Here is a 27,313-nt window from a genome sequence, read left to right as displayed (position 1 = left end):
CTGCACAATTTTTCTAAGTTCTGTGCATTCATAATTATTTTAAATAAAAAAGCAAAGAAGTCTATGAGCATAGTTACCATAGTGTAAAGAGCACGAGCTCTTAAGGTAGACAAAATTGGTCCAATCTGAGTTTTGACAAATAAATGTCTAACAAAAGATGGATAAAACTTTGGCAAGTTACTATTCTCCTGGCCACATTTACCTGCAAAGTAGGGGTGATTAGGGATAATGGATTTAAAATACCTTGCACAGTGTCTGTCAATGGTAGCCAGAATACAATGGAAGTTATTATTATTACTATGGCAAAGAAAATCTTAGTTTTTGGAAGACACAATTGTGCTCTGCAAAGACAGCAGATCCATATGCTGTAGCAATCATCTGACAGGTCTTTCTGTTTGTACCTATAAGGAGGAATTTTCCAGCCTCCTGCAGGTGGCTGAAACCCAAATGCCCAAGGGGAAAAAAACAAAAAAAACTCATCACAGTGTACATATATAGCTGCATATTATAATGTATTTTCTTCTCGATACAGGCCAGTTATTAAAAGCATGCTATCAGGCAATCTTTTATTATGCTTAGATTATACTGCATTGAGATTTATGATGATCCATGGCCTGTATTAAAAAATGTTACACTTACACCTAAAATACATGGAGTAGGCACTGAAGAAAAGTCTGATACTCTAACACCAACATGGAAGCAAGAATGTTTTCAAAAGCCGAATTAAAAGTAGCAATAAAGCCTTGTTGCTGTCTGTCCCTGTGCAGACGAAATTCTATAGCTCAGACTGCCCTGACCCTACACAACACAGAAAACAGGACACTGAGGAGAGAGAACCAGCCAGCTCCTGACCAAAGGCACCTACAGCCTGATGAGGTGACTTGCCACATTCTCCCTGAATGACACAATCAAGATCAGATAACTCAGCAGGCCAAACTGGAAGATCCAGGAATAGGAAAATTAGCTTAACTCCTTGGAAATCTGAGTCATCACTATCTAAATATCATTAAATATTTAAGGATTCTCCAAGATCCATTCTAACTCAATGCTGTGCCTTTGTTCCTCTAAGTACCTAAAATAAAAGAGAAGTTAATACTACAAACAAGCTAAAACAACGTATTCACTCTCTCTAAGTAACATAAACTGTCTTGCACATGGGGGTCCATGAAGATAAGAAGCAGAGTTGCTTGCATGGGCCTCTCTCTATCTGGGAGATAAGACACATGTACCCAGTACACATGATACGAGGTTGCACATGCCAAGATCCATAAGAAAAGCCCGAAGTGGAATGGGATGGAGAGGAGGTCAAGCCAACATCTTATTGATTGGATTCCATGAAGGGTTGGTAGTGATGACCCCACTGAAGATGATCCTTTAAGTATAGAGCAATAGCAGTTGGAGACTGGTATTCCAGAAACAGGTGAGAGTCACATCAGCCACACACGTGAGAAAGCATGAGGATTTTACTAAAAGTCAAGCAGGCCAGGTTTAAGACCAGGTGACAAGAATTCCCTAGGGAATATCACAGGGCTAGGATCAGGATGACTGAGATCCAACAGATGCTTTTTGAGAAGAGGGTTGCCACAATCAAATGGTGCTTTAAAAGATTCATATAGCTGCACTAGCACTCTGGACTAGCAAGGAGAGGCTACACCTACTCCTCAAAATCATGGAAGCTGCTGCTTGAGTGCAAGGGAGAAGCTATGAGGAGCTGAAAGTGGAGAGGGCCAAGATAGGCAAAAGCCATTAATCACCCAGGAAAGTCAAAGTAACTCGGCTTTAGACCTAGATCTCTGCCATGAATACTGGTGGTACCACCAAAAGATGCGAGGAGCACAGGAGGGAGATTTGGAGAAAGATGAACAGGCCCATTTTAGATACTGTGGGTTTGAGATTATGATAAATGAAGCAAGTCCAAATATCCAGGCAGCAGCTACAAATACCGAACTGGAAGACATCCCAAGAGCACTTCAAACTCAACATGTCCAGTAAAGACATGATTTTTATATTCAAGGTTGCCTGTCTCAGTGGCTGGAAACCAAGGAGTCACCCCTGACATCTCCTTCTCTGCCACATTGACCTTTTAAATGAGTCTCAAATCTTTCAACCACTACAATCATCAGCAACTCCTCTGGCACACTGCTATAGCCACCACTGCACCCCTACAACTGGCCCTCTGCAGCAGCCAGGGCAGTCTTCTAGAAAAGCACATCTGATGCTATCATTCCTCTGCTCACACCACTTCAAAAGCTTCTTGACATTGAACACAAAACACCCAAACCTGGAGAGGGTAGTGGAGAGATGTTGGTCAAATGACACAAAATATCAGTTAGATAGAAGGAACAAGTTCAAGAGATTATGGCACAACACAGTGAATCTAGTTAGTAACACTGTGTTACAGTCTTGAAAATTGCTGAGAATAGATTTTAAGAGAGTTTTCAGCACCAATGTGTGAGGTCATGAATATGTTAATTAGCATCACTGACCCATTCCACCATGGATATATATTTCAAAACAACACAATTACGTAATATATACAAGTTTTACCTGACAATTAAAAAAATAAAAATCCAAATGCTGAACAGGATTGGCGAGGCCTAGGTCATCTGGCCACTGCCTACCTCTCTCTCCTTCCTTATCCCCACACATCCACACTGTCACCTTGTCATGCTCCCCTTGGTCTCAGGTGCTTGCAGCTGCTTCTCCCCTCCGCAGCCCCCATCTCACCTCTAGGTAACCGGTATGGGTTTTTCAGACACAGGCCAAGCATCATTTTCTCAGGGCAATTTCCAGGCCCTGCAAACTATTGCAGTCCAGTGCTACTGCCCTGCAACGCTAACAACAGGTGGCCATCTGAAGAACCCATGAGTCCCCTTAGGACCCAGAGCTTTGTGCGGGGGGGCTGTGTCTCTACGCTCACCACCATATCCCAGCACCTAGCAGGGTGCTTGCCACACAGCAGCTGTCAAGTATCCAATGAGTAAGGAACAAAAGATTGGGAGTAGAAGTAGGCAACTGCAAAGAAACTGACAATTGAAAAGAAAGAGAGTGAGGACGGGGTTCTGGGCAAACCCATGTAGGAGGCAGGCAAGAAAACATGACCCGTACAGAAGGCAAAGGCAGCAGGGGAGAAGAGCCAAGAGCGTGCGGAAAGGGCAGAGAAGGGGCAGGCCCCCACAGAGAAGTGAAGATGCGGAGGACTCAACCAGGCCGCTGAAGCAGAGCGGTGCAGGAGCAGCTTCAACAGGGAACAGAAGCCAGAATTCAAGAAGTTCAGGACTCGATGGTCTGGATGTAGCAGCAAGCACGTGTGGGCCAATTCTCAGAGCAGTTCGGCAAAGGGGAAGAAAGAGGCAACAGCATCAGGGGCAGCAGGAATGCAAGAGAGAGGTTTAAAATGGAGAGACTTGAGCAGACCCACAGAGCCAGGAGAAAGCACAATGACACAAAGCAAAAATGCAAGATGCAGAATACGCTTTGGGGCACTCAGATTCCACAGGAGGAGAAAAGAGAAACGTTTGATGGGAGGGATTCACTTTGGAAAAGATGTCTAATTCCTTTCTCTAAGGTAGGACAGAAGGAAGAAAAGATGGGGGAAGGCAGACCCCTGAGGCGTTGAGAGAGGAATTGATAAGAGCTCAGAGAGGATCACTTTTCACTCTTCAACAGAACAAGAGACAAGGTTAGCTGAAGAGCATGGAAGGTTTGTCACTGCAGTGGTGGAGGATGTAATGAGAAGTCAACCTGAGACGAAAAGAATTGCAAAGCGGCAGTGAGACCCCTTCCGAGGTTGGAAAGCCCGAGTTGGTAGTGGAACTAAGAAATGAGATCCATTACATGATTTCATGACTGCCAATGTCAGGGCTCAGCAGCCCACAGACTTTCAAGTTCAGAGATGAGCATGGGAATGAGGGACAGAGAAACCAAGGGTATTGGCAGGATTGACTTTCTTCATAACCTAAAAATAGATCCACTGTGCAGCAGCAATGTAAAAAGACAATTTAAGAGCAGAAGTTAAAAAGAATACCTAGAGGATGGTTCCGACATTCGCACACTAGGATGTTTGATTAATCATGGTCTATTTCGCATTATTTCACCTTCCTTAAAATGAAAGGAACTAAATCCACTAGACAGGAGGACCTCAACAAAGGAAAATCGTAAAAACTTTCCAGTGCATTCTTTGAAAACTACTACAGGAATTCTTTTTGCTAGAGCTTGTAATGAAGTGGGCTGGCCTTCCCTTTGACTTTGAAATGCTCACAATGGAAGGTACACTTTGCCTCTCCTCCTGGTGACATCCAAGGTTGACAGCTCCAATGGCTGCCAGTGACAGAGATTAGGGGATATAAGTGCTGCTGCACCTGTCAGATGCCCAGCTCTTAGATGTCATGCCACCTCGCACCTGTCTAAAAGTCATTGCCAAGCCAGATATTTGAAAGACAGAGTCTGACATCAGATGGTCCACCCACCTTGATTCTCCAAATCCTATCTCAGCACAGGTGATGCTTCACACAAGCCAAGTAGACCACACCATGCTAGTCCTGCACAGAAATAACTTTCTGGAGTAAAAGTTAACCATATATGTGCCGTCTTTGCAGAGTGTCAAAGAACCATTGATTGAATAAGATTTAAGAATCTTTGGGTAATACTCTACCATAAGAATACAACCACTATGATTCTATCTTTCCAAGAAAAGCCAAATAAATTTCTCCTTGAAGTTAATCCAGGAGAAAAGTGCTGTTTCTGTCTTACCACAAAATGAAAACTTTATATCCCCCAACAAGCTTCTCATCTTGCCAGAAGTCCTCAAGAGGCAAATTAGATGAAAAATTACACTTCACATTATAGGGTTGTGATATGCTCAACTGGAAGACTTAGAAGCCCCCATTCCTTTAGCTTCCTACACATTTCCCAGATGACATTTTATTTTGTGTGCAATGACCAGGACTGAGAAATTCCAACTCCTGGCTGGTGACTGCCTCTGGTATGGAGGTGGAGGAAGGGATGGGGTTTCTCTGGCTAGTTGGTGAATCTATAGCTGTTTATGGCAGTCTTTAAAGGTTTTATATATTAAATATTTCAAAATATTTTCTAAAGAGGTTAGGGACAGATGGTAGGGAGGGGTGTGGATGAATGTGTGCTGTAGGTGGAAAAAACGGCTGGAGTAGGAGTTCACAGGTGAGGAAGCATACAGCTCACTTAGGGACTAGTGACCAGCCTGTGGGAGCCAGAGCATAGGTTGTGTTCTCTGTGGAGATGTGGGAAAGAGCACTGCTGGGAAGACAAGATGGGGCATCTTGAACAGGACCGTGAACAACTGGCTAAGGAATGCACAGTAAGATTGGAAAAGCTGTAGGGTGCGTATCAGGGTGCAGGTAGAATGGAATGGGAGAGGCTGAAGGCAGGGAGGCCTACCTGAGGGAGCTGCAGGGCCTGGAGGGTAGATGATGCTGGGGGTCAGGCCTGGGATGAGGGTGGAGCAAAAGGACTAGCAAGGACAGGGCAAATGTGCAGATAGTGGTGACTCCAGGGTAAAAGGCAGAAAAGCGACCCCATTAAAAGAGACAAGAACACCAAGAGTAGGAACTGAGGGAGGGAGTAACAGCTGAATAATCTCAGCTTGGTTTTGTAACCTGAGACACTGCTGTAGTCCTTGATCACTTCTAAGAGTTTTGTAGTAGAATCCCCGGTGTTTTCCAGATAGACAATCATATCATCTGTGAAGAGCAAAAGTTTGATCTCTTCTGACCCTATATGGATACCCTTGATCGCCTTTTCTTGCCTAATTGTGATGACTAAAACTTCCATTTCAATGTTAAAGAGCAGTGGAGACAATGGGCAACCTTGCCTGGTTCCTGATCTGAGTGGAAATGATTTCAATTTAACTCCATTTAATACAATATTGGCTGTGGGTTTGGTGTAGATGGCCTTTATATATACCAATAATAGTCAAGCTGAAAAAACAGTTAAGGACTCTATTCCATTCACAGTAGTGCCAAAGAAGATGAAATATTTGGGAGTTTATCTAACAAAGGACGTGAAAGATCTCTATAAAGAGAACTATGAAACTCTAAGAAAAGAGGTAGCTGAAAATGTTAACAAATGGAAAAACATACCATGCTCATGGCTGGGAAGAATCAACATTGTTAAAATGTCCATACTACCTAAAGCAATATACAATTTTAATGCAATCCCTATTAAAGCTCCACTGTCATACTTTAAAGATCTTGAAAAAATAATACTTTGTTTTATATGGAATCAGAAAAAAAACCTCAAATAGCCAAGACATTACTCAGAAATAAAAACAAAGCAGGAGGAATCACGCTACCGGACCTCAGACTATACTATAAATCGATAGTGATCAAAACAGCATGGTACTGGCACAAAAACAGACAGGTAGATGTATGGAACAGAATAGAGAACCAAGAGATGAACCCAGCTACTTACCGTTATTTGATCTTTGACAAGCCAATTAAAAACATTCAGTGGGGAAAAGATTCCCTATTTAACAAATGGTGCTGGGTGAACTGGCTGGCAACCTGTAGAAGACTGAAACTGGGCCCACACCTTTCACCATTAACTAAGATAGACTCTCATTGGATTAAAGATTTAAACTTAAGACATGAAACTATAAAAATACTAGAAGAAAGTGCAGGGAAAACTCTTGAAGAAATTGGTCTGGGCAAATATTTTATGAGGAGGATCCCCCTGGCAATTGAAGCAGCTTCAAAAATACACTACTGGGACCTGATCAAACTAAAAACTTCTGCACAGACAAGAACACAGTAAGTAAAGCAAGCAGACAGCCCTCAGAATGGGAGAAGATATTTGCAGGTTATGTCTCTGACAAAGGTTTAATAACTAGAATCCACAGAGAACTCAAACGTATAAGCAAGAAAAGAACAAGTGATCCCATCGCAGGCTGGGCAAGGGACTTGAAGAGAAACTTCTCTGAAGAAGACAGGCACACGGCCTACAGACACACATGAAAAAATGCTCATCATCCTTAATCATTAGAGAAATGCAAATCAAAACAACTTTGAGATATCATCTAACTCCAGTAAGATTAGCCCGTATCACAAAATCCCAAGACCAGAGATGTTGGCATGGATGTGGAGAAAAGGGAACACTTCTACACTGCTGGTGGGAATGCAAACTAATACGTTCCTTTTGGAAAGATGTTTGGAGATCACTTAGGGATCTAAAAATAGACCTGCCACCCCATCCTTCAATTCCTCTACTAGGTATATATCCAGAAGACCAAAAATCACTTTATAACAAAGATATTTGTACCAGAATGTTTATTGCAGCCCAATTCATAATTGCTAAGTCATGGAAGAAGCCCAAGTGCCCATCGACCCACAAATGGATCAATAAATTGTGGTATATGTACACCATGGAATATTATGCAGCCTTAAAGAAAGATGAAGACTTTACCTCTTTCATGTTTACATGGATGGAGCTGGAACATATTCTTACACAGCTATGATTTAATAAAAAAAAAAGAAAACCCTATGGTTTTTTAATTTACATTATTCTATGTAATTAGTAATTTCATGTATTATTTTTCAATATATTGTTGAAGGTTGCATGCCTAACTAGCTATCTTTTCAGGAAGAAATAAAAAATTATAATAAAAACAGCTTATGTGCTGTGTGCTGCATGAATTTGAAAAAAAAATATTTAGGTGGTTGATTATCTTTTCATTCTTCACTGGGCTAGCACTCTGGGATAAACATGGCCAGGAATACTTATACAATGTATATTCTATAAAAGCTGTAAATTTGAGAGTACTATGAAAAATTATGAACCAGAAAAGATAATCATAAAAGAGTTTTAAAGTTCTAACTTATACCCACAATCAAGAAAATAATAATAAACCACATTGTAATCTCACAAAATGTGCATGATCTGCCTAATTTTGTGGGATTCTTGATGTAATCTGGCTTGAATGGGTTTTGTAGAGACAGATTTTCTTTTTCAGGTGATTCAAACACCAAAATACATATCATAAAGTACTTGGTGCCTTTTAAACTGTCAAATGATATCTACATAGTCAATGTGCTCTCAGAGTTGGTAAAAAATGAGTATATGTCAAACATTTTCCTATCTGCCATCTTTTATTTAAATAAATTATCATAATTATTATTATTAAAAAAAAAGAATGGAAGAAAAAGTATCCAATGTACTCAGCCCTACTATGAAACTAATGTATGGCTTTCACATGAAAGCTATAACCCAGTTATAACCTAAGAATAGGGGGAAGGGGAGAGGGAGGGGGGAGGGGGGAGGATGGGCGGAGGGAGGGTGATTGGTGGGATTACACCTACGGTGCATCTTACAAGGGTACATGTGAAACTTAGTAAATGTAGAATATAAATGTCTTAACACAATAACTAAGAAAATGCCAGTAAGGCTATGTTAACCAGTGTGATGAAAATATGTCAAATGATCTATAAAACCAGTGTATGGTGCCCAATGATCACATTAATGTACACAGCTATGATTTAATAGAAAAAAAAAATCTCAGCTTGGCCATGCATCTGGGATGCCAGCTGAATGCTGACAGATCTGCAGGAGGTGGTAATGAATGAGAACCTGGGGCTCAAAGAAAGGTCAATACCAGGGACAGGGCTGGGCCAGAATGTACATTTCTTCTTGTCAGCTGCTACCATGGCTCATGTGGAAAAGGGCTCAGTAACCTCTAAGCTTTGTCTTTTTAATTTCTTATTTTTAATTATCATGGGTATGTAAGAGCTCTGTATCTCTGCAGGGTACGTGTGATGGCTTGATACAGCTATACAATGTGAATTAATCAAAATCAGGGTCATAAGGGTGCCCATCGCCTCAGGCATTTACCATTTCTTTGTGTTAGGAGCATTCCACTTTTACTCTTTTAGCTATTTTGATGTGTACCCAAACTTACTGTTGATTATAGTCACTTTGTTGAGCTATCTAATGTCATTTATTGTATCTAACTATTTTTGTACCCATTAACCATCCCCCCATACCCCCGCCCCACTTTCCCAGCCTCTGGTAACCATCATTCTATTGTGTCCACCAGACAGTTGTTTGAACCTTTGGCTGAAGGAGCTCTGACAGTGAACAATGTCACATTACCTAGAGAAGTCACTGAAGCCATAGGGAAAAGAACTAATGGGCAGAAGCTCATGAGCCCTGGGAGACCAATCAGACTGACACCTCTGCTGACTCTGTCCTCACTGGGGCTCCCTGCAACCTCCTCATGGCCAACTCCGTGGCCTCTTTTCATTCTTTATCTTACCAAACCTTCCAACATTTCACACTGAAATCCACTCCCTTCTTGAGATTTTTCTCTCCTACCAACTTCTCCTGCAGCCTTTTATCAGGAACTTCCTGCTGTTCCACTGCCACTGATTTGTCTTCTCTGCTGGTGCTGCTTTCTGTCCCCACTAGGGAAGAATGCTCCTGACCCCAGGGTTCTGTCCCCAGAGCACAGCCTTTCACATCACACACACTCTCCTCAGGTAATCTCACGTGCTGCTGTGGGCTTCAGTACTACCATGGTGCTTATTGCTTCAGAAGCTTCAGGGTCACGTTTACAAATGCTCCTGAGACATGTCCACTTGGCAGCTGGAGGTCCCCTCCTTCAGCCTGATTTCCGCACCGGACTTATCCACAACATGCCTTCTATACTATCTATTTCGATGAATGGGGCAGCTCTCATCCGCCAAGTGAAAATTGACAGTAGTCATCTCTTGACTCAGCTCTTTCCTTAAATTCCTACTTCCAAACACTACCTTCATACTTCCAAGTCTCTCATAGCTGTCCCATTTTCTATCTCCACTACAAATGTATTAGGCCCTTGTCACCTGGAACACTAAAATAACATCCCAGTTGGTCGTCCTGCTTCCCTGTCCCTCTCCTAATGCATCAGACACGCTGCAGCCAGAGTACTCCTCCCGAAATGCACATCTCATACATCATTTGCCACATAACCTACACACTGCTTAAGTGTGACTTACAAGACTCTTGAGGCTACTGGCTCATCTTCCAGCCTCATCTCCTCCTATTCCCCACTCTTCCCACTAACCCCAATGCTCCAACTGCAACAGATCACTCAACCAGCTCCACAGCATATGACGCTATCCCTTATCATTACACATGAAACATGGAAAAGTGCCACATGGGCACAGAAATCCACCTGATATTTTCCCCACCCCCCCGTCCCTCCTATCCAGGAAATTGTTACCATTCTTCAGGACTCAGTTCCAGTATCACCTCCTCTACAAAACATTCTCCGACTCAACACTTTGGCTTAACAGTCCTCACAACAAGAAGTTACAACCTTGCAGCGCTATGCATGCCACTGTACGCTTTGTCCTATTACACCACAATTGCTCATCTCTATATCCCACGAGGCTGTGCAGACCTCAGGGTAGAGTATTCTTCACCTGCATGGTGTTAGACTCACCACAGTGCTCAGGGAATGTTTCTGGAATGAAGGCATTAATGTGTGAACGAACAAGGCTTATCTTTCTCATTTGCTATAGCCTCTGAACCCAGAATTCTGGAAGACAATCTGAAAACAGTCTCTCATGGTAGTCTACCTGATTAACAGGGCACCACATGCTTATAGTAGCCCTGACTATAGTCATAACATTAACTCAAAGCCAAATGTCTTAGCTCCCTTAATGCCAAAAGGTGGCTATGGAGTTCCTCAACTCCAGAAGCAATGCTAGTCCTCAAGATGCCACAAGGTAGTCGAATCCGTACTGTGTCAAACAGGGCAACTAGGCCTTTGTCCTCTGAGCAGTGCTAACAACATAGGAGTCTGTTCCCTCCTGAGTTCACTCAGTGAAGATGCTTTTACTGAGCACTGTCTACTAGACACTGCACTAGCTAGGCAGAAAGGGCCAAAAGGACTGGGCAATTGTTCAGACCACAGACAGAGCAGCAGAGAAGACAGCACCGTTCATGCTACACACACTAGCTGAGCACCTTCAGTGTGCCAGGCCCCATCCAAAGAGCTGAAAAATCACTGGGGAACAAAAAGATGACTCCCTGTCCTCAGAGACACAACAAACAAGATGAATCAGAGAAAGAAGAGATAGTGGTAAGCACCCAGGAGAAAAATGAAACATGAAAGAAGGGTATTAAAAGTTCAGCTAGGGTGGCCAGGGAAGGTTGCACAGCAATGTGTTAACACAGAGGCACAAGAAAAGGCTGCAGAGGCACAAAGAAGGAGCGATTCCTTCACGGGAAGCTGGGGAAAGCTCCAGGGAGGGCATGGTTTTTGAGGTTGGTTCTGAAGGACAAACAGCAGCTTCTCAAAGAGGGCAGAGAAAGGCTTCCAGGTTCAGTAAGAATGGCAGGTGAGGGGAACGGGGAAAGAGGAAGGGGCTTCACATAGTTTGAGAACAGCACGTTTGGGGAGTAGTGTGAGACAACCCTAGACAAGTGAGAAGGACTTTTATCCACAAAAAGGAGAATGAATCTTATTCTGCAGGCAATGGGCAGCCAATGATTGTTTCAGAACTGAGAGAGAGGCTAGCCAGCAGCCTTGCTTTAAGGAGGATCACTCTGGAGGCAGTGCAGAAAGGGCCAGGTAGAAGGGCACTGTGGCTATCCAAGGACAGGACCATCATTCCTCTACTTCTCTGGGCAGCAAGAGGCAGGGAATCTGCCCTTGACCTGTGGGGGCTGACTTCAGATTCAGACCACACACATCTGGATTCATCACTCCCACTGCAGTTGACATACCTGAAACAAATAGGTGTCCACTTCAAAATGCCAGTGACATGACAGCTGTTTGGCAAACACACAACAACAGTTTTCACACTTTCCAGCAAGATCTACAATCAATGCTTTCATTTAGGACTTTAAGTGAAGAACCACTATGATGACTATGTTTTTAGGCTCCTACATAACCACTTAAAGGGCATTCTTTATATGACATTTTCTGCTATTAGGTGCTTGATTTTACATTTGGACTAAATGTTGTGGCCAATTGCTGAAAATGTTTATGTAAAACTCAGTGGAAGAAGAAATAAGTTAGTAATTAGTGTCAGGCAGGCATCTTATTCACCCACTCGGCACTAATCCCCACTCTCCAGGGTGCCATGTGAAAACAAAAATAAAACTTTCTAAATGGTCTCCCGATTATAAAAGTAATAATACCTGCTCATTCTAGGTATTTTTAGAAATACGGACAAGTTAAAGGAAGAAAACAAAGCATAGATAATTTCACTCTGCAGATATCCCAAGTACTGAAATTCTTGGTGTATTTTCTTCCAACCTCTTTTATACAAATAATTAGTTTGTTTCACAAAGTTGAGATCACACTATGTATATAATCTTGCCGTGCCATCCCAGTGTGAATAATTTCCCCACCTCATCCTCAGTGATGGCATAAAATGGAACCAGGCATACCCGACCAGTTAATAAGCAAAGAGTTTCAGAGGCAAAAGAGACTATTATGTTTTCATTGTGATTTTTGACAATTCTCACATATATTAGCATAAAATCTTTCTGTTTAGCCTACTTTGACCCTTGGGAGCAATACAGAATGCATCTAATCCCTCCCCCACACATAAGGCACTTCACATATTCAAAGATGGCTCTATCATGTCTCTCCTTAGTCTTCTTTTCTTTAGGCAAGATCAGCATTTATTTTGGTCAGTAAGCATATTGTAGTCCCTTCACTAGCTTGGTTTGCTTTATCCAAACTTTCTCTACTTTGTCAATGCCTCCGTTAAAATGTTTATCACCTGGCTTTGAACATGACACTTCATATGGGGCTACTGTCTTATTTTGTCCAGCCATTATATTATACTTCTATTAATTCAGCCTATAGGTATATTGACCTTTTAATCAGTCCCATCCAATTACTGGTTCCAATAATCTTGGACCCCTGTTAAGGCAGACTTCCTCCATCCTTTAGTGACACAACTGGTTTTTACTACATAAATGTTATCCACGCTAAATTTTGCACTATTAGTTTTGCTCCAAACATCCTAGCCAGTGAGTTTAATTTCAAACCCTGATTCTGTCATCTAGCACATTAGCTAGCTTGGAGTTTCTCACATATCGGACATGCATGCCTTCTATGTGGTCCTCTGCACTGCAGTAGAAATGCACAGCAGGGTGTTAGAGACCATCCCTCCTCGCTGGCATTAAGCACCACCATTCAACTTGAGTGTCTTTACCAGGGTCTGTCATATGGCCTTGATTCCGTCAACACAATGTGTCAGTAACACTCCTAGTGGTTTCTTTCTTTTCTAGGTACTTAAAAATCATCTGTTTAAAATTTTTATTTTTAGAGTTTTTGCCAATTGTTACCAAGGGTTGACGTCTAACTTGCTGTTAACTTCCAGAATCTTTTCCATTCTGGAAAATTAGAACATTCGTTCATCTCCAGTCTTAAAGATAGTAGAGTCATGCAGCAGAAGTGTGCTGGGCCCACCTCCAGTCTTAAAATCTGAATAGATTCATATAAATGAAATGTCCTGTGGCCTGATCCATGCACCAATCTCCATGAGCACTTCGCTTTAGGAGACACTATAAGTTGAAAGAGCTATAAAAGTAGGCTCCCACAGCTAAGGCAATAAATAACAAACAGCATTTTTCAGAATTCAGACATAATGCAAACATTTTCCACAATAGTCTTGGGTCTCCTACTGGCAGGCTGCTCTTCTCTGTGCCCTGGACCTATGCCCCATAGTCCATTCCTTCAGACTGACCTGGGCAGTGACAAGCCACCACCATCTACATAAGTCCTTCTGTGACAGCCACAGAGACTACACATCCTCTCCTCCTCTTCTGGTCATCTCTCCTCCAGGTCATTGTTTCATCAAAGGAAACATTCCTTGAAATGCTATGGTAAACATTTCACGGCCATGGATTGAAAAAGTCGAGTGGCAGTGTGTGATACCATAGTCATCCTAGTTCTACACTTGCTACCCAGGGCTCTGTAATTAAACATTTGGAAAGTTCAAGAATGGTAGGCCTTAATAGGAATGTACATCAGTATTCTCCTCTGTGATCTTTCAGAGAATAAAGCTGTATCTAGACCACAGGCCTGGACACTCTAACGATGCCTATCTAGGATACCTATCACTTTTTATGTTTAATATTGATGGACACTGCATTGTTTGTTAAACTCTATAAGTGGTTCTCATTTATGCTTCTAGTAAAGAACCACTGTTCTATATCCAACTGCTCCAAACTAGCAAATAGTTATAATTACTGATCTACCCCCTACCATTATGAGGGATAAAACTTACTTTTTTCAGTTTATTCTATTCCCTACCTATGCAGATGTTAGTTTTAAATGAGTTTTATAGAAGCGAAAAATTAAAGAGTTGAGAAGCAAATATATATACCCCCATGTTAATCCGATCAACAGTCAATCTTGCAAAGTAGAAGAGAAACAGTTTAGCATTATCTTTACAGTTAGGGTCATCTTTATGGTCTTATGTTTTACTTACCATTTCCAAACTTCTTAAATAAAGACGATAATTTGTGATGTAAACTCTTCCCTTAATGGGGCCATTGAAAGGACATATGTAAATAACTTCTTTGTCTATTAAGATAAAAAAAGTACCCTAAAATAATGGAAATATATACCAAGATACACAACAAATGGTACTAATTTAAAATAAACTATTCGGCTAAGAATAACTACAGCAAAAAATTTACTGAAAAGGTAGGCAGTAAGCCCTGGCAACGCTTCCACATCACCATGCTTGGTTGAGTGGGAGCAGTGGGGGAAATACACTGTAGTGACAGCTATGTGGGGCAAAGTGACAACAGAGAGAAGTGAATGAGGAAACTGACGGATGCTTCTATATTCTTAAGCCAGAATGATCTGGCTGTATCCAAAGAAGATACCTTCTTAATTTATCAGGAAAAAATAACACATCAAAATGTTACCTCAACATTACTAACTTCTGTTTTCTGGCAAATGAAAGATATTTTAAACCAATAAAGTCTCCTGTATTTCAAAAAGGAAAACACTTAAGCCTTCAAGATTTTTTCAGTTTATCATTTTAAGCAGATACCATTGACTGGAAATCTTAATATTTTGTTCTTAAACCTTCAGCCATGAGAGCTTATAGCTCCAATGAGAGACTTTTAAGACAGAATCCCCATTTTTTCCCTAAATTATTCTCAGTCTTTGGCACAGAGACATGAATATCACTATCCTTATGAGCATGAAGCTCTTGAAAGAACTCTGATCAAGAAACGAGCCCAGAAAGTTCTCAGTTAACACCCTGAAACGAAGCTGGCCTATTTATCTAACTCTGACTTCTAAAGAGGAAACAGCACTGAAGCTGCCTGATCTCTCTGGACTTCTCATCAGTGCAAATCCTAAGGTCAGAGGATCTTACCAGTGATTAGTGTTTCTCCGGGCAGTCGAGGGACAGACTCACTGAGATCCTGAGTGACTCCATCTCGAGATGGCTAGAAACGAGACATCAGGAGCAATGACATTACTTTTGTTAAGCAAGTAGAAATATGCATTTTAAAGAAAAATAAGTAGATAATTCGCATTTGAGAAAATTGGCACAGAAAATTCAAACTTAATAAATACAATCTAGCATCAACATTCATTAGTTATGTTAACTTCTAGCCTGTATTTAAATAATGTTAGCATGCTTTTCAATAATGTTAATTTTAAACAAGACTTCTAAGCACTTTAAAGTTAACAGCTTTCAGGAAAGTGATAAAAAGTCAATATTAAATGTATTCTATAGGTATGCATATACTGTGGCAGCTTTTTATTCATATTAAATACTTGGCCATCTTTTGTAGAGAGCAGAAATGAAAACTTTAATCTCATAAAGCCTTAACCGAACAAAACAAAAATTTGCCAGAATCCTATTACAGTGCCGGAAAATAAATGTTATTACATACTGAGTTTTCTATGTTCCTAAGATCCTTCAACACTTTTTGCTTCCTCACCTTTACTAAGATCTTTATCCTAGATAAGAGGAAAGAGTGGTCTATTGGAGAACTTTTGAGCTGGCAAGGGCCTTGGGAGCCATTCATACAAATTCTTCAGGTTACCTTACAATTTTTCTAGGCCTCCTGCTTTTAGGGGTATTTCCAGGGGTGAGCCACATTCAATCTCTTCTGCAGCTCTGCCAGGCAGGCCAACTAGTAACCACTAAAATGCACAGGTTAGTTCTAGAGAGTCCAGTGTGCCGTGGACACTCACTGTCGTTCAAGTCCTTCAGTGCCCCAGGGGATTCACGCCCACAATGTGCTCCATGTGTTAGTTTTAAGACACACGAGGCACTTCTCTAACATCTGTTTGGGCAAAAGGTTTATTCAGCAGTATTTTTCATTGCATTTTTTTCTAGTTCTTTGCCAAAAATCACACTGCAATCATTTCATGTGTGAAGTTAGTAATGCTTCCCTCAGAGTGGTTTTCTGTTAAGTGGAACAAAACACATGAACACACTTTTGTGAATTACCAGGGGCTCTGCAAATGGAGAGAATTACTATGAATTATGAAATAAGAAAAATGTGAGTTGTATATTTAGGTGAAACATTAGCTGTCAAAGAGGGGTGTTTTGCTGGATTTTTAAATGGTTTTATCTCTTTTCTTCAGACACAGAATTTAAATTCCTGGCCAGTCGTAAACATTTTCTAGTGCTCACAAGCTAAGCATTTTAACTAAGAGGAAAGACAAATTGTTCCCAGTTGAGGAATGCCTTCCTCTGTGAGAAACAAAACCACATATCTTATATAAATATAAGATGGGAAAGAAATTATCATCATCTTTTAACATTGCCTCTCGCTAACTAAAAACAGTATAATAAGCAAATGTAATATTCAGTATGCCTTTTTTATTTATTTTTATTTATTTATTTATTTATTTTTTTTGTAGAGACAGAGTCTCACTTTATGCCCCTTGGTAGAGTGCCGTGGCATCACACAGCTCACAGCAACCTCCAGCTCCTGGGCTTAAGTGATTCTCTTGCCTCAGCCTCCGGAGTAGCTGGGACTACAGGTGCCCGCCACAGCACCCGGCTATTTTTTTGTTGCAGTTTGGCCGGGGCTGGGTTTGAACCCACCACCCTCGGCATATGGGGCCGGCGCCCTACTCACTGAGCCACAGGCGCCGCCCTCAGTATGCCTTTTAAATGCCACATTTCTAGGTCAGGGGAAGAAAATATAATCCAACCACACAATAAGGGAAGTGAATCTTTGATTAAGGCAGGATAACATGGGATTAACATGGGATATACTTTATATCAGAGTAGCATTATGCAAGGACTTATAATTACATTCTTGAAGTTACTCTCTTGTGTTTAGAGTTGATTTATGCCATAAAAATACTACAAGAAAATACAATAAAAACCTATATAATTTTGGGGATGAAGAAGGTCCTTGTAGACACCCACAGCAGAAATATAAAGGAAAATAGTGATAGCTAAGATTACGTAAACACTTTAAACCTCTATATTTCAAAATCAAAATACTATAAATATAATTAAAAGGTTGACAATAAACCTGGAAAAACGCTTGTAACATGTATCATAATATATCAAGAATAATTATAAATCAATAAGAAAAAATCTCCCTGAAAAACCCAAAAAAACAGGCAGAGGACATGAATAATCATATCATAAAAGAAATACAAATGAATGATACACTTAAAAGAAAAAAAGGTTCACCTCATTAGCAATCAAGGAATATAAATGAAAAGACAGCATTTTGCTCCCATTTGATTGCTTGGGCATTGCTACATACCTCAGGCAGGAGTACAAATTAACCTTTCTGATGAATAATCTTGTTCTTTTATTGTTGGGGATTCATTGAGGGTACAACGAACCAGGTTACATTGATTGCATTTGTTAAGTAAAGTTCCTCTTATAATTGTGTCCTGCCCCCCAAAGGTGTGTCCATACACTGTGACACCCCACCCGCCTCCCTCCTTCCCTCTCTCTGCTCTCCCCTTCCCCCACTCCTGGTGAATAATCTTAAAGGGCCATGAATAAAGCTCATTTTAAATTCACCCCTTCCTTTCGATATATATTCCAAAATCTCCTGCTAAGAATGTAATTTTTCCCCAGGATACCTTGAACCGTTTGCTATTCAAGTTATATTTGTTTTAGTTATGCAACTACTATATCAGCATAACTAGAAAAACACCAATATTTAGGAAGGGGTAGCAGCCTGCTCAGTGGGCTGTGGCAGTCCACTATCTCCTTCCGAAAGTTTTCAAGGTAGAGGATTGCCTAGTACCTAAATGTAACATCTGGCAGTAATTCACAAGACAGTGGTTCTCAAAAGGGAAGTCACAAAGGATTACAAATGCAAAACTCACTTGACGCACATAAGGTATTGTATCTAAAATCTTTTCTGGAATGAGATGAGATAATAAAACCACATGTATTCCTTATTTATACAATGCGCATGAATAAGGAAATTCATAATTCAATCAATCCAATATGACCAAGCAATAGTCAAATATGAAAAGAGAAATGCAGAGGAAGAGAGAAATCTGAAAACTCAACTTACCCTCTTAATAGACTCATTCTCCAAGGAGTGTGAATTATATTTAGAAGTTGATGCAGAAGCCATCCTGGAAGCTCTGCCAAAAGAGACAACACTCAATATCAACTCCGTTCGTGACATCTGAGATTGACATACTGCAGCTAAGAACAAACGGCGCTACCTTACAGGCCCTATTTGCAGACGAGGCCCTAGAGAGAACAAAACATAGAGACGACTAACCAGTGTGCAGGTAAGATGGGAAAAAGCTTCAGTCAAGGTCAGGGAACTAGGGAAGAACAGAAACGGGGAGCTAAATACACAAGGGGGATTCAGTGGAAGAGGCCACACACATTTCAGGCTCTTTTTTTTTTTATTAACATTTCAGGAACTTTTAGTCATAGTACTTAAACTGTCGTCTAAAAACACCACAATGTTTATTACTAATAATTGTGCAGCAGACCTCAAACTTCCACACTTCTTAATTGGAAAGACAATTTAGAGGCAGCCAGGCAGAATGGAAAAAGGGTGAACAATTAAACTCATACTATTTTTCCCTTTAAAAATTCTGTTTTCCCCAAATTAAGGCAGTGTAAAATGGCATAGATTTGACTGAAATCAAATTAGCAAGGTTGATTTAATCAATATTTTCTAGGGAAAGTATACATTTCATTTAAATAATGCATATTCATTGTAACTCAATCATAAATGAAAGCATCCCATTCAGAGCATACACAAATACCATTTTAATGCAAGGATCTATTTAGACTTGCAAAGATTACAGCAACAACAGGAAACTAAGTAATGCTCTGGTTATTTTATTTAAGGAAGTTTATGACATGGATATATATAAAGTCAGTGGGAGGTAAACCACATCCAGTTCAACAAGGTGACTGTGGATATTCATAAGATCTTTTGGCCAGGCTGCATTACAAGAGCAACCACACACTAACAAAATCCATCATAGTGAATATTAACACAACTTGGAATAAAACTTAGCAATCTGATAACTTTGCAATGCCAGCCACTGTCCTTAAATGCCCAAGAGAGGCAATGAAGATGTAGACAAGGCAACCACCAGGATGAACAGGGGGAGAGATGAACAGGTGAGGGTCATCTTAAAAGATTAGGTTTGTCGATCCATTCCTGGGTTGATGGGCATTTAGGTTGTTTCCACATTTTGGTGATTGTAAATTGAGCTGTGATGAACAGTCTAGTGCAAATGTCCTTATGATAAAATGAATTTTTATACAATGGAATGCTATTCAGTCAGAAAAAGATGGAGACCTTAGCTCTTTTGTCTTCACCTGGATGGAGCTGAAACACATTCTTCTTAGTAAAGTATCACAAGAATGGAAAAGCAAGCATCCAATGTAATCAATACTAACATGAAGCCAGCAGATGATCTAATACACACCCACACAAGAGAAAAACTCAATTCAATTCAAGATGGGGGAGGGAGGAAAAACAGAGGGGGAGGAGGAAGAGGAGAGAGAAGAAGGGGGATTGGTGCGCTCTCATTCAATAGGCACAATGTGGGGGTAGATGGCATACTTCCTGGGGGTGAGACACAACTTACACAACTACAACAGAGACCGAACCTAACAAATGCAAACATTGTAACCTAATTCTTTGTACCCTCAAATTAACCTGAAATAAAAAAAAAAGATTAGGACTCTCAGGATTCCCTGAGAAGAGTTCAGCTCTACAAGGGAAAGACTTGTGTCTATTTGGTTTGTGGCTGTATCCTGGCACATACTGGCACTCACAACTGATGAGTGAATGATTGCATAGGAAATATACAATATTGTGAAACATCATGATTGGGCAAACTTATGTATTGGTTCACTAAATGCCAGAAAACTGGAATTAGACAACTACCACTGAAGCTTGAAAATTAATAATTAACGGAAAATAATTCTTTCTAGAAAAGGTTACTCAAAAAATCTGGAACTACTATGAGGTAGCATGACACAAAATGAACTTTAAAAAAAGATGAATATCTCCAAAATTAATTAAACTAAGAAAAAATAGTATGCTTTGAAAAGCCCCTCACTTTAAGTTCACATGCAAGCAAAATAACCTATTATTCTTAGAGATAGCAGAATGTATGAGATAAACTAGATGATGCAAGTTGGATACATTTGCCTTGAAATTTTTCTATTGATTAAACAAAATTATATGCTAGGGGTAGACTTTCTTCAGTAACAAATACAAAATTACTTCTTAGTAATAACATACTTTAATATTTGAAATGTTTTATGAATAAGTTGATGTTTTAAAACTAAAATTACTGTCAAGTCAATGCTTTAAATGCTGGGTTATACAGTCAATTTCACCTCTCTGTACCTATTTATCCATAAACTATAGAAGAATGAACTTTCTGATGTCTTCAATTGTCATAAAAATTCAACTTAAAGCAGAAAGAGGGACGGAGGGAGGGGGGTGGAGCCTTGGTGTGTGTCACACTTTATGGGGGCAAGACATGATTGCAAGAGGGACTTTACTTAACAATTGCAATCAGTGTAACCTGGTTTATTGTACCCTCAATGAATCCCCAACAATAAAAAAAAAAAATTAACTTAAAATGAATATAAAAATCCCCATTTTCCCTTCATTTAAATGTCTTATATAAATCATACCTGACGGTTCATACTTTTTTTTTTGGTAGAGACAGAGTCTCACTTTACCACCATGACGTCACAGGACTCATAGCAACCTCCAGCTCTTGGGCTTCCACAATTCTCTTGCCTCAGCCTCCCGAGCAGCTGGGACTACAGGCGCCCGCCACAACACCCGGCTATTTTTTTGTTGCAGTTTGGCCAGGGCTGGGTTTGAATCCGCCACCCTCGGCATATGGGGCCGGTGCCCTACTCACTGAGCCACAAGTGCCACCCAAGTGTACAATTTAAAGGTTTTTTAGTATATCCAAAGTTGTATAACTATTGCCACAATCAATTTTAGGACATGTATCATTCCAAAGAGAAACCTATAACCATTGGTAGTCACTCACCACTCTTCAATCCCCAAGCTACCACAAATTTGCTATCTCCATTGATTTGCCCCCTCTGGACATTTCAGATAAACGGAGTCATACGACACATGTGACCTTTATGTTTAAAGGCCTCATTTGTAGAATTACAGCAGATGCTACTACCATCAAAAGCTGGATCAAGTACAGATCTGAGAAACCCAAGGGTCCAGGTAATGTGTCATTTTCACAATGGGCCTCTTCTTGTTGAACGGCTCCAGTAGATCCCTGGAGTTTCCAGAAGCTGGAACAGCACGATGCTGGACAGCAGAGATGCTGCAGCTGACTACATCCAGATTTTGACTCTGCAACTCATTATTTGAGCTTGGACAGGTTATTTAACTTCTCTGGACTTTGGTTGTTATTATCCCTATTTCAATTATTGGGCAAAATGAAGGAGTTAGTACATGTGAAGAGCTTAGAACCACCCAGTGTCTCTGTTAACCGTTAGCTTTTTTTTTTTAATACAAAAGTATAATTATTGAATGTTGACACCATGACCAAGTCTACAAATTAGTACTGACCTTAGAAATACTAGGAAGAAAAGTTACTACTCTCTTCTGCTACTGATACAGGGATAGTGCATGGCTGGCGGTATCTGAGTTATAAAGTAGTTTTTTTTTTTTAAAGTACGTGACAATAATGGCTCTAATAGGACAATGGGAAGCAGTGTGGCACTTTGGAAAATGTAGTAGACTGATGCGCATAGGCCCTTGGCTGTTTCTAACTCTCCAAGCAAGGGAAGTTCATCTATTTCTTCATCTATAAAACAACTATGTTGGACTGAATGCAGTTTGATAATAACTAGAGGCTATAGTGAAGTTTACAAAAACCAGTTACCCTTTTGTTTACAGAATATGTTGTCCCAAATCCCTAACAATCAAGTTTCAATTATTTTTTAAAAAACAAACAAACAAACATTGATTTTTGGCTCCCTTGGCTTTAAAGCATAAATTGAAACTTAATTCCCTATGTCTATGCTAACTACAGGACTCTAGCCATCTACCATTTCTGATCCTAAAAACAACCTTTGTGATGATGTTCAACCCTCTCCTGTTACGGAGGAGAAGAGGAGGGTGGAGGATGTGTGATACAGCTGTAAGAAGGTCATTGCAGGGCCAACTCCAGCTCAGACCTCCTAACACTGCAGCATCCTTGCCACCTACAGAAAAGTGTTTCTAAGTGGTCTCTTGAAAGAAGCCAGGTCAGATGTGATGGTCCAATCTCTGCAGAGAAGTTTTAGACTAAGAAACATAGTGAAGAGACCCCAACTCACCCAGCCAACCACTCTTTGGGGCAGGGGTCCTCAAACTGCAGCCCTCAGGCCACATGAGGCGGTACGATTGTATTTGTTCCTGTTTTGTTTTTTTACTTCCAAATAAGATATGTGCAGTGTGCATAGGAATTTGTTCATAGTTTGTTTTTTTTTTTTTTTTTAAACTATAGTCAGGGCCTCCAACGGTCTGAGGGACAGTGAACTGGCCCCCTATTTAAAAAGTTTGAGGACACCTGCTTTGGGACCTCTAAGCCTCAAGAATTCTTGTCTGTTTAATTTATAGCACTTGTAACACTGCTTGACCACCCAATAGGTACTTAATATACATGTGTTAAATGAGGGAATGAACAGGGCAATGAAGACTTGGCCAAGGAACTTAGCGTTTGTTTGCCCAACATTTCATGTAAGCAGGAATTCATGCAAACTTATTTTTACAAGGGTACATGTTAAATCTACTAAGTGTAGAATATAAATGTCTTAACACAATAACTAATAAAATGTGGTGAAGGCTGTGTTAACCAGTTTGATGAAAGTATTTCACATTGTATATAAAACCAGCACATTGTACCCCATAATTGCATTATGTACACAGCTATGATTTAATTTAAAAAAAGAAAAAAATAAAATAAAATGGTACAACAAGCCCTTGGCTAATTAGAAAGTTCCAGGTGTGATAGTTCTGGGCAAAATTGTGGCGTTAACTTACATCCATTTGAAACAGTTTCCACCAAAAATAATTTGAACATTGCTGTCCTCCCTTACAGACTTTTCCCATGAAGCAGATATTTCAAATTAAGATACAGTTATCCCTCGGTATGGAGTCGGGGGTGGGAATGGTTGCTTAAATCCATGGAAGGGGAACTCTCGAATACAGAGTACCAAACCTCTTCCACTACACCCTTTTTCCAGTCTAAGAAACTGTTTTCCCCTTCAACATGCAAAAGAAGATTGCACAGAACTCCTAAAGTAGACAGAACTAGAAACATGAAAACAAATGCTGGGCATTTTTTAGCCTTATTGTAAAACCGTATAAGCAGCAGAATTAGAAAATTATTTAGACCTCACCTCACAGGGCCTTTGCAAATGAAATCTAGACACCAAGAGGAGCTCTATTTCCCACGATCACCTGACTTGAGATCAGTGACCCTTGCTGAGTGTTTTTGGTTTTTTTGGACATTGTTGTGTACTAAACTGTGACAAAAGGTATGCAGGGTTTCTCTTTTTATATTCCTTAATGTGATTTATTACTTTGCACTGGCGTTTAAGTTCAAGCATGGTTTTTCTCAGGAGGCTGCCCTGATGGCTATGGAAACATACTGAGTCTCAAAATCTGACTTCTAAAACCTGCCAGCGAACAAGAAGTTGTGAATGAGCCAGCCTCTCAGAATTCCAAGTCTTTCTAAGGTAGCTCCTCTTACTTGGAAGCTTATTTGAAAAAAAAAAAAAAAAGCCCAACAGGATAAAGGTGCTCAATACTACTAGACCAAATAGTCCTTTGTTATAAAAGAAATTTCCATAAAACCTCCTTTGCTAAGCATGAAATGAAAATCACAGATATTATCAACCTAAAAACACTTTTAGAAAGTCAATATACTGGCTCAGCTCCTGTAGCACAGTGGTTACAGCACCAGACACATACACCAGAGGCTGGCAGGTTCAAACCCAGCCGGGCCAGCTAAACAATAATGATAACCATAACCAAAAAATAGCCAGGTGTTGTGGCAGGCGCCTGTCGTCCCAGCTACTTGGAAGGCTGAGGCAAGAGAATCGCTTAAGCCCAAGAATTCGAGGTTGCTGTGAGCTGTGACGCCATAGTACTCTACCGAGGGCGACATAATGAGACTCTGCCTCAAACAAAAAAAAAAGAAAGTCAGCATACTGTCTTAACTCCAATATAAGGGAGAAATAAAGGGACAGAGATGTATCAATAAAATAATGCCTCTTTTAATACATTACACGGAAAAAAAAAACAAAAAACAAAAAACAAAACCCACCCATTTCCAGCTTAGCCTCTAGGGGGAGTGTCACCCCCCCACCCCCATGAGAACCTGCCCCACCAGCAAATGCATGATTTACTAGGTTAAATTTATTCTGACTTTTTGCATTAAAGTTGCTCTAATCACAGGCCACCTAGGAAACAAGAAAATGAGAACAACCCTTGAGACATGCTCAACCAAATCACCCTTTGGTCAGAAACTGTTACACTCCAACCACTTTGAGACCATGTACGGTATCAAGTGAATGTCTACATTTGCTTACTTAGGGGGAGGGATGCTCAACCCACATGAAAATAAACTATAATATGTAAAAGTGGCAGTATATTTCATTTTTATACATTTGCCTTTGAACAAAGGGTTGGTAAACTTTTCCTGTAAAGGCCCAGATCCCCAGATTCTCTGTTGCACCCACTGTGCTCTGCATTCGCGGCACTGAGGCAGCGATTTAGAAATGAATGATTGTGTTAGGGCACAACAAAATTTTATTTACAAAAGCAGCCTGTTACATCCTTTTTTTGTTTTGTTTTGTTTTTTGAGACAGAGTCTCATTTTGTCACCCTCGGTAGAGTGCCCTGGCATCACAGCTCACAGCAACCTCCACCTCCTGGGCTTAGGCGATTCTCTTGCCTCAGTCTTCCGAGTAGCTGGGCCTACAGGTGCCCCCCACAATGCCCAGCTATTTTTTGTTGCAGTTTGGCCGGGGCTGGGTTTGAACCCACCACCCTCAGTATATGGGGCCGGCACCCTACTCACTGAGCAACAGGTGCTGCCCAACACACTGTTTTATTTATTTTTATTTCTTTTTTTATTAAATCATAACTGTGTACATTGATATGATCATGGGCAACACCCTGTTTTAAACTAAATTATTTCCAAATAAATTTTCTTCAGCCAAAGCAAATAATAGTCATATCCTTTTAAACTAAAAAATAAGTTATTAGTCCCACCATTCAGAGCTTGTCAAAAATGAAACTATGCCTCGCTGCAAAAGTGTGATATAGTTGAGGAAAAGGAAGGGCTTCTGTATTCAGACCAATTCGAGTTTCAAATCCTAATTATGTCACTTAATTCCTGCCGTTCCCTATCTATAAAATGGGTGAGATACCACCTACTTTCATGGGGTTGCAGTGAGGAGCATGTAAAGTGACAGCACAGCAAATGGTGTTAACAGAGGCCATCAGATATGAGTCCCCTTCCACCTACCACACATGCTTTCAATGAACTCAAGTCATTCCTCAGACTGGTGCTAACAAGCTCAGCTGACTGTCCATAAAATATACAGTATCTATGATTGCCTAACCATCGTACATGCAGGTTTTCTAAGATGGCCAGTTTGATCTTGCCAAGACTCTGATTAACTAACTGTACAGCAGTTTATCTTCACAATATACCCACTTCCATTAACAAGAAAAAGAAAACACTTGACTCCTAGGCCAGGGAAACTTTCCATGGAACCCCTAACATAGAGATCTCACCTCATTACCTTCTATTCCGGCTCAGGGGTCTAGAAATAGGCTATAAATCTAACTGTATTTATTTATTCCAAAACAGCTCCCCCACTACCATGTAAGTGGCTTAGTATCCACATAGGTGCATGTGACATATACACACTGGCGCTTCTCAATTTGTCTTGGCCAGTTCAACTCTTAGGCCCAAAAAGTATTTGACGTGATGATTCCTCTTTGAAAATTAGAAGACGTTCAGTAGTATTTCATTTAGAAACTCAATCTTCATATCATTTTCATGTTTATAATTCATTGTAAACATCATGCTACACCTACTTCTACTTATTTACATGTTGTAAAGACTTTTGCCTAAAAATAATGTAAAACAGACATAGTGGAGAATGCATTTTGAATCATTTTTTTTCCCTTGGTTAGTGATAGATTTGGGCTGATCCATTCACCTTATTTCTTGGTCCTCTCATAACAAGTGGCAGGTCGTCAAGACAGCTGACTGGCTTTAGAAGCACAAGCTGTGGCCATGAAACAGGGTAAGTTTAGAAACCTTTTATAAGTTGGATAAACTATTAGAAAAGGCAACTACCATCAGGCTACATTTTTTTTAATATACAAAGGCTACCTAGCAATATTTTATACATTTAAACAGATTATTAATTTCACCAGATTTTTTTCAACGGTGAAATACCTGCCAGTAAACAGTTTTAAAATAGGAACAAGATCAAGTTCCCATCCACCTGCCAATTCCACAACTCATGAACCCAGCTGATCTGCTCAATGAAAGTAACTATTTTCTTGAACTCTTTAAAGTATACTTTCTGTACACTTTAAAATGTATAATTAAAAGATACTTTCCTAAAAGTTAAAACAGGAATTGTTGAAAAACAGAAACACGTAAATAGTTGGAACTCTTAAAGCAATGAAGGTGCCAGTTGAAAACATCTTACTTTCCAAGAATCTTCTCAGCTCTGGCTTAAGGGACTCTGAAGAAAAGCCCAGGGATTGGGCATTATGGACAAAGACTTTTCCAACTGGAATTAGTGGTGGAGAGGGAGGGTAGAGA

At 40.2% G+C, this 27,313-nt stretch overlaps 1 protein-coding gene across 2 annotated transcripts in view; it reads right to left on the bottom strand.

The window, feature by feature from the left end:
* Nucleotides 1-27,313, bottom strand: part of MTM1 (myotubularin 1) — a 110,685-nt gene that overhangs the window by 68,235 nt on the left and 15,137 nt on the right. For both annotated transcript variants that reach the window (XM_053580162.1, XM_053580163.1), the window contains exons 2-4: nt 18,514-18,586; nt 15,372-15,444; nt 14,469-14,563 (exon numbers count right to left, since the gene is read on the bottom strand). In XM_053580162.1, the coding sequence (XP_053436137.1) occupies nt 14,469-14,563; nt 15,372-15,444; nt 18,514-18,576 (231 nt within the window). In that variant the 5' untranslated portion in view covers nt 18,577-18,586. The remainder of the gene's footprint in view (nt 1-14,468; nt 14,564-15,371; nt 15,445-18,513; nt 18,587-27,313) is intronic.

The sequence above is a fragment of the Nycticebus coucang genome, chromosome X (assembly GCF_027406575.1).
Source record: "Nycticebus coucang isolate mNycCou1 chromosome X, mNycCou1.pri, whole genome shotgun sequence".
Classification (NCBI taxonomy): Eukaryota; Metazoa; Chordata; class Mammalia; order Primates; family Lorisidae; genus Nycticebus; species Nycticebus coucang.
Note: the sequence above shows the minus strand (reverse complement) of the source record. Positions and strands in the feature narration are given on the sequence as shown.